The sequence below is a fragment of the Mytilus californianus genome, unplaced genomic scaffold (assembly GCF_021869535.1).
Source record: "Mytilus californianus isolate M0D057914Y unplaced genomic scaffold, xbMytCali1.0.p SCAF_7, whole genome shotgun sequence".
In the NCBI taxonomy this organism is placed as follows: domain Eukaryota; kingdom Metazoa; phylum Mollusca; class Bivalvia; order Mytilida; family Mytilidae; genus Mytilus; species Mytilus californianus.
The window spans coordinates 75,227,323-75,236,372 of record NW_026262723.1 but is presented as its reverse complement, the minus strand read 5'-3'; the positions used below and the strand labels follow the sequence as shown (position 1 = coordinate 75,236,372).

General features: G+C 32.0%; 1 protein-coding gene across 5 annotated transcripts in view; it reads right to left on the bottom strand.

Moving 5' to 3' along the window:
* LOC127708492 (solute carrier family 25 member 16-like) overlaps window positions 1-9,050 on the bottom strand; it is a 29,354-nt gene that overhangs the window by 8,153 nt on the left and 12,151 nt on the right. For all 5 annotated transcript variants that reach the window (XR_007985281.1, XR_007985280.1, XR_007985282.1 and 2 more), the window contains exons 5-8: window positions 7,436-7,499; window positions 6,459-6,644; window positions 4,387-4,549; window positions 3,505-3,576 (exon numbers count right to left, since the gene is read on the bottom strand). Coding sequence is in view for 2 of the 5 variants with exons in the window: in XM_052213380.1 (XP_052069340.1) it covers window positions 3,505-3,576; window positions 4,387-4,549; window positions 6,459-6,644; window positions 7,436-7,499 (485 nt within the window). In the remaining 3 variants the exon portion in view is untranslated. The remainder of the gene's footprint in view (window positions 1-3,504; window positions 3,577-4,386; window positions 4,550-6,458; window positions 6,645-7,435; window positions 7,500-9,050) is intronic.

The window sequence follows — 9,050 nt, the reverse complement described above, 5'->3', positions numbered from 1 at the left end:
CGCGTTTTATCTGTTATAAAGTATCTGTCAAAGAACCAGTTTTAAATTATCGATTGCAAGTAAACATGTCAAATTAATATTTGTTTTTATCTTTTCTTATTTTTTGTTTATTACTTTGTTCATCAAAGTTGGATTTAATTTATTTTCTACATAATGATTTGACTTGGACAACCTTGATCTAGCTTTTACTTGTCCGACCTTTTTTTCCTCTGGTACTGGACAATCGGACAAGCGTTATTGTCGAGCCCTGCAGAAAGTCGAAAACCATTATCAACTCGTTAAAAACATTGCTCTTATTGTTTTCCATGAAATAAATAGCAAATTAAGACGTATTTTTCATTGACTGCCTTCATTTTTTATACGAAAATAACAAAATCGGCCGCCATATTGTTGATGGTATTTACATCTTCTACGTACTTGTTTATTATCCTCCAACGAAGGAGCACACCCAAATAAAGAAAGATAACTCAATCTTATTTTTCCTAGCATTGAGTAACCTACTAAGATATTACAAAATATGTGTTCATATTTCTGGCTTTAGAATTTATATGTTTAGGTGTTTTGAGTTATGGGAAAAGTTAAAGAGGGTCTTAGTAGCAGGGTTGGTAGGGTGCCTTGGTCATCTTTTTCTGTATTTTTATTTTCAATCCGAATTTTCACTGTTCACTATATCCTGACATTGTGCATTTACAGCTGTTTTGTGCTGTATTGCCATTAAGCACAGAAAAGGTAGAAAGGTGAAACTTGTAAAGTGTGTCAGACCATAGAAACAGAATGAAGCAGGACATTTTTCACAAAAATACTGCATATAAAGCTTAACTGTGCCAAGCAATGATTTAAAACTTGTGTCACAAGCTGCTTGATAAGTTTTCAGCCTAAAAAGTAGAAAGATAGTTTTTCTCTGGGCTAATGATGTTGTTCTTGTATATTTATAACCAGTGATTCAATGAACAAACAATGTTTGATTATAATCTTTATTAAAACATGCCCTTTTCATATTATCATATCACGCGTTAAATGCCTTTTTTCAGGATTGGCACCCTGCCCTTTTGAAATCCTAGCTGGAACACTGCCTGCTGATACCAAATTCTGAACGCTTTTTGAAGGCTCGTTAGTGAATGCGTATTATAAGATTACCTTTTAAATCTAAAACAATGAAAGTATTTACAATTATTTACATGAGGGATTAAACAAACACATACTGACAAAGGATCCCGAGGTTATTTGAAGTTTAATTTCATGATAAGCTGTTTTTCTCTAATTCTATGGAAATTTATCCCTTTCCGAACCCATTGTATAAAAAAATTTAATCAACGTGTGGTTGCCGATGATCTCAGAGTATGATTGGATGCATTTAAGGGTCATAACCTTTATCAGCACACTAGATGAATCAAAATATGGCAACAGGTGTTAACGAAATTGACAACTTCATGGAATGTGGAAGGCACTCAAAGGGGATTTTCGTTAAACAAAATATAAAAATTTATTTTTTAATCATTAGAGAAACAGATTCTTACATAGTTACTCGTGGATTATCAGATTTATCCAATCTAGATAGTTAAATCGGACTTCAAATTTGATAATTTAACTATCTTGATTGGATAAATCCGATAATCCACTGGTATCAATGTAAGAATCTATATTTATAATCTAATTAGCTTGTAAATGTACATGTATACAACTCCTAACAAGAAACATAAAATTGAAAATGATAACCATTTTCATAGCCCAGAAAAGGGCAAGAATGGGACTTTCTCTGACTCTTTCATGCAAATTGGAATTAATTTTAAAAGATTCAGAGACAATTTCAAATTATTCACTAAACAATCTTATTTTGAAAATGGAATCGGTAAAAGCTACTGCTTGTGACATTCTCAAGCATAAAGATAAACACAGTGCTCAATGTTTTCATAATTGGGGTTTCCCTTTAGAGAGCCCATCCAATGCAGACGAGTCTGAAGACCCGGATGATGACGTTCCGTTTTCAGATTTAGTTCAACAGTTGAAGTCAAAGGACCAGAGTGTGCAGATAATAGAAACTAGATTTTGATGACAATTAAACTACCAAGTCAACATTTGACTATGATTGGGAATCTGACTTGAACAGTGAAGTTACAGGGGAAAATTTAATTGAATCAGACGATGATGTAGACTAGCCAGACCATTAAGTTTAATGCCTGGATCGGACATAAACCATACCAACATTTTTAATTTGTAAATAAGGAGCTTGACAGATGAACTTGCATTTGATTACTATGTCTATCTGCATCTATAAAAAAATATTTTTCATATATCTCATTTTATTATCTTTAACATTGCAATCAACATGACACAATTGTTGTCTGTTTTGTCACTTGGTGTCCGTCATCACTCAGTCAGCATCAAAATGATTTTAAACTATCAACATCCATATACCTCTTCAATCCCAACACATGTGAAAACCTTAACATAACACCAAGTTCCGAGGGTTTTCAGTTTGTACAGGTTTCACTGTACTTTTTATCTAAATTGCAATTTCTAAACTCCATGACTAAGAATTGAGTTACCAGCTAAGCCATATTTGTGGACATGTTGAAATCAATGTTTAGGGTTGAGATGATAACCTTCCAGTGAAGAATTACAACACATGCCTCAATTTAACTAACGGCTAAACAGAGAGCAGACCTATTTGTCTTTCTAGTGTATCCAAAAAGCGTTTTAATAAGGATTGTATTATCAAAGTTTGTTTTTTCAGTGTTTTCTTGTCTTTCTTAATTCCTTACTTTCATTTCTGAAATTCCTTAGAATTCTAATTGCTTTTATCTACAAATACACAACTGCTGTTCATAACAAACTAAAAGGAAGCTAACTAAAAGTTCTGTGTTTATAATAAACAGTCAAGGACAGATAGATCAGTCATTCCTAAAATCACATAATAGAAAATAATATCATTTACAGAACACTTTCATGTTAAAAAATATTTCAATTGAGATTTAAAAATAACTTGATGAACTATGGTATCAATTTCATTTAATTAAGGCTTCTCAATTTCTCTATGTAGAAAAAAGTAAAATAACAAAAATACTGAACTCCAAGGAAAATTCAAAACGGAAAGTCTCTTATCAAATGGCAAATTCAAAGCTCAAACACATCAAACAAATAGAAAACAACTGTCATATTCCTGACTTTGGTACAGGCATTTCCTTATGTAGAAAATGGTGGATTAAACCATTAGTTTTGATTCATGAACAACAGTTAACACCCTGACCATTTAGCATTGTTAGAATTCATCTATATAATCTCTGAAGTTGTAGTTATGGATCAGTTGACAATAAAGATAATCTACAATCTTCTACATAACATACTTGTTGGTTCATTTAAACATTTCCATACATCTCAATATGATTTTGTTTCACTCTACAGAATACCAGGGTATCTCAGCTTTCTGACATCATAAAAATTTGATATTGAAACTTGAATTAGCAACAACATCTTAATGTTTTGTTAATTTGATAATATACTTACACATTATATTTATGAGATTCTGGCAACATTTCTGACAGCTGTATTTTCCTCTTCACAACATCAAACGGATAGCTGAAAACAAGACAGTAAATTTATCTAGCAAATACTTATCAGAAAAAAAATACAGAACAGACTTTTAAAGACAGCTAGTTGGTTCTAACTGTTCTATTCTTTTTATATATAACTGGGTCTTGAATAGTTTATATAAATAGTTATCATGTCTTTATTTTCACAACCTTTATGATGACATATACTGTCGACCAACCAATATTGTCTATATATGTACTGCATATTTCTTTCACAAAATTTAATGTGGTCAATTCACTTTATCTACAGGTATACATTTATTGAAAATTAAATCTATACCCCAACACTTTCTGTAATTATTTCGTTTTACAAACTAAACATGAAATTTAGTGCTTAACAAATTACATATTAACAATGAGTTCTTATGTATTATTGTATTAATTTTAAAACAATTTGGAATGGCAAATTAAAATTAATATCAATTTTTCATTGAATTTCTAGCACAGTATAATGTATCTCAAAATCTGTGTTTTTTTTTTTCTTCAGTAAAAACAATGTTTTACCCCAATTTTCACACAAAATAATATGCATATCTACATATTATGCACAACAACTATACAAATTAAAGTTTTTGCTTTCACAAAATAAAGTTGACAGACAGATGTATGAGGAGAAAACTATAGGGCTCCTATGTCCTATATGCAGGGTGGGGCCTAAATAAGTTTCTGGTAATTCAAAGTATGTTGAAAGTATTACAAATAAATACAAATATTTGTGGTTGTCATGGGCCTCACTTTATATTTTAAAAGGTCTCTGTTTTCATTCCCCTTATTAACACTATGCAAATCAACTTACGATACAGTCTGACCAATCAGACCAGCTAATCCTCCACAAAGACTTTTACCAGGAATAGTAAGTACAATCCCACCAGTATCCTGAGGACAAGGTTTACCAAATAAGTCTGGGAAATACTCAACACACATTCCCTTTAATGTCTCAAAACTGAAGAATGTTGTACCTGAAATGTAGGGTATAGCTTTAAAAAAAACTCTTTGAATAATAATTTTAATTGTGTTCATGTTTTACTGCAAAAATCAGACAAGCGAAGTCATTATGGGTAAACAAAAACCTTATTAATTCAGGATTATCATATCATGTTATTTTGGAAAACTAAGAAACAATCATTGTTTTATTTATTTTGTTAACAATGTGAAAGAATTCATAGTATGTTATCTGCATGTTGTAACTTAGATGTTGTTATTAACAAATGAGCTGAGTCTGATAGAAATCAACCTTATGCAAATGAATATCAATACATTTGTTAACCTATTTCAGGTTGAAAAAATCTCAATACAATGTGATTGATTTCTCTTTAACACAACCTAGTAAAAGCCCTACTAATGAACATTTTATTATGTTTGGCACAAATAGTTTTAATTAAATTATCAGTATTTTCTAATCTTTTGCTTTGATCTTTTTTGTTATAATTTTTCAGAGCACGCCACTCGAGTGATATGGGTTTTTCTCCGTTGAGTAGAAAGAGATATATGACCTCATGAGCCTACGTCACTGACATTACCTAGGAAAACAGTGATAAACAGATTATCAATGGTCTTTCAAAACAGAGGATGTTTCTCAGCTACATTTCATCTCAGGGCTATCGCCCTTCGAAGAGATTGTAGCTGAGAAACACCCTCTTGTTGGAAAAACTCATACCTGCCAACCTCTGAAACCTTCAAAGAGGGAGATCTCCCCCTCAGCTATGACAGCAGAGGGGGAGATTTTGCGCGAACAACATTTTCAAGTTAAATATATGACCTGTTTACTTATTCATCTACAAAACACCAATAAGAGTTAATAAATATACTCTATTTCTTCAATTCATGGTTATAATCTATACAAGGTGGGTTCTTTTTTTTTTGCCTTTTTCAATACCTCTGGCTCTAAGTCTCATAACATTCCATATTTTGATTTTGTTGTGAGTCTCACACTAAGCATGCTTTCAAACATCATACAGACCACCAGAAGAAACCGAAAAGTTGATTGAACATGATGTGCAAAATGTGTGAAGATTCATTGCCTAGTGAACTTAATCGTAAAAATCAAAAATCTTTCATTCAATCTGCATGACATTTTGATTTGCAGTTATCTATTTCTTCTTTTTTACACTGCTGCTGGGTCCAGAAAAAGACCTCTATCTTGTTGGAGTTGATATAGCAGAAATGAATTTAGATTACTCAAAAATCGAACATAAAAACTACTGACCAAAGTTTTCAAATGATCGCCGATTGTTTATTTATTTCTATTGACAGTAAATGAAAAAGCCAGAGAATTACGAACACAGGTCATTCCAGGTAAAATATCTGAAAGCGGGAGATTATATACTCCCTCGCTGGAGCGTTCCGGCAAGCAGTATATTTCCGTAATTTCCTCGTTTGCGCGGGAGACTCCCGCTCAAAACTGGAGGGTTGGCAGGTATGGTTCAAAAACCATCAATAATCTTAGAAGTATCATCAATTTTTGAACCCTTTTCTTTATTTTCATAATCATATTAAATTTTCAATCACAGTTTATCTGTTAAATTACAGCAGCAATATTTTGAATGATCATAAAGATGAACATGGCTGAGTTTAGTCCCTACTGGTATAGTTGTATCGGGACACTTTTCTGAACATCTTTACAAATCAAGCACCAATTGATGGTACAATTGATATCTAAAATTGGCCATGAACACTTATAAGGAAAACAACAACTTTGTCAATTCTTTTGAATTATACCACATTTTTTTCTTCAGTATTTTAAGTTGTTGGTTTGTACTTATCAATAAAACCTCTACAAATTTTTTTCGGATGTTTTGAGGACATTGTTTTCATTGACCAATATTATAAATCATAATTTTTTATACCATAGAATAAATAACTGCAAACCTGCATAAGGTATCATTCCCATGAGTGTAGGTGTGATGCCTCTATATAGACCCATTATACCATCCTGTTTTACAATACATCCAGCAGCATCAGTCAGTCCAATATACAGATGTTCCCCTGTTACTTGGAAAGCTATTCTGGCCCTGATTATATCCAGTGGGTATGTAACCGACACAGCAGATATTCCTAAAATCATATTTAATGTATGTATTATTCAATAACTTAATCTGATTAGTTATAAAAATAAGGAGATGTGGTATGATTGCCAATGAGAGAACTATCCTCATGACAGATCCAATAGATGTAGAAGTTAACTACTGTAAGTCACCGTATGACCTTCAACAATGAGCAAAACCCATACAGCATAGTAAGCTATAAAAGTCCAATGAAATGACATATGCAAATCAATTTAAACAAGATAACTTATGTACAAAACAATAAATGAGAAAAAAAAACATTTTCTTTTGGTTGTTTGTGTTGTTGGGTTGTTGTCTGATTTACAAATACCTAATACCTCTTTATATCTAAGTGATTTCTCGTGCAAAAAAGCAAACGGACCAATTTTTCAAGGTTCACACAGCATAAGAAACTGCTACTGAAGAAACATACAAATTACCATTCCTTGTTTACATTTCAATTGTCTCTAATAGAGTAAAAGTCAGTGAAACCTTAAAAAATAATAAATTTGTAAACTCGTATTGGACAATTTATCAGGACAATAGAAATTTGGAAAAGATTCTACCACTGCATCATTTTTATACATTATTTCTCTTCTACAGGCAGCTTTCAAATTTAAAATGCAAGGTTTGTCTTCAGTTTTAATAATTTAAAATTAAATTTAAATAAAGATTCAGAGAAACAAAATGTTTTTGGTAACTTCTGTATAAAATATGAGCTTTTTGACATGGTGAGTAACTAGTTTTGATTGGCTGATTAGTTCTTTCACCCAACATCTATCAATTAACATGATGACTTACCTGCCATAGATCCTGCTAAGAATTTCCCTATTTGTGGATAATTATGTAAATACATTTTGACTATCTGCAAAAAATAAAAATTATAGTGCAAAAGAATGGACTAATTACACCAAAAACATATACCAGAATGCAATTCAAAGTAACTGTTTACTACAATACTTTTTTAAAGGTATACATAAATCAAACAGATACAACACATAGGTATTGATTCTGATGGATGAGTCCCTGCCCCCCACCCCCCCCCCCCCCCCCCCCACCCCTCATAATTTTTTTTTCTAAATATAATAAAGGTAAAACTTCATCCAATTTTGTGTCAAAATAAGGTCTTCTAATTTCTAATTCTCAGGTTCTCCCTAACATAAAATCCATGCCTGCATACTGTATTTTGTCAGATACTTTCTGTAAAACATTCTTTATTTGCAGGATAAACATTAAGCTACCTACACTGGAATGTCTAATTCATTTATTCATTTTTGCTAACTATCAGCAACTATAAAAATATGGAATGTTGCTCATCATACTGTTCATCTTATTCTTTGTTATTTTGTCCAACGACCATCTCTCTAGTATCTTTTACAGAAAAGGATATAAAATGGTCTTCTATTTTAACGAGAGTTAAAAATGGAAAGTCTTGATCATAATCATGATTATTATCAAAGGGTAGTTTATTCAAGTAAACGAAAGGATAGTACATGTATTATATATAGTTAAACAATGATATATAATTCAACCAGTTTCATAAAAAACTGAAACCAAAGTTAATTTCTATATGATAAATTGATTAACAATATATCAAAACATAATACAGTGTATAGTATAATGACTTGTCAATTCTTGACCAATAAGCTTTAAACTGTAACAAAACAATTACCATATCGACCCTCTCATTGCACAAAGCTGTTCAAAAGGAATGCCTTCAACAACAAAAGGATTAAAAATTCTCAAGTGTAAGAGTTGTCTATTGTTAAAATGCACAAATGGGGTTGTTCAAATGGTACTTCAAAAATTCTCATAGTAAAGGGACCAAGCTTCCCTTCATCACCTCCTTGTGCTGTTTGCCTTCTTATTTCTTATTTTTTACGTCTCTCCTTTCTTTTTACAGTGCACTGGCCATTTCACAGTTGAGAACGGGCTGACCTTTCAGAGACGAGTCAGATGTGATGATACCAATGCTAGTACTGTGCGACTATTTTCAGTTTTTGAATCTGTCTAAAATAGGAAGTGCACAGCTTCAAGTTTGTGTTATCGCTTGGCAAAGTTTGAATAGTTTTGAAGACAAACTGTAGGAGATGCAGATGACATAAACTATGGTATGTATTTCTAAAGCATTCAATGACAAAATAAATGTGGATAGTGTCCACATGTGGACACAGATGATGCCCCCGCTTGCATATCATATAGTTATAAAGGGACATAACTGAAGAACGGTAAAAGTGACGCTACCCAAATTTGAACTTGAACTGAGTTTTGAGGTAATAAGCATTGTGTGTAAGTCTCATAACATTTGGTTGAGGCTAACTTAAGTAGCGAACAGAAACTAAAAATTCAGCAATTTTTCTATTTGTAAACACGCATAACTCTAGAATGGTTGTGTACAAGTTTTATAACATTTGGT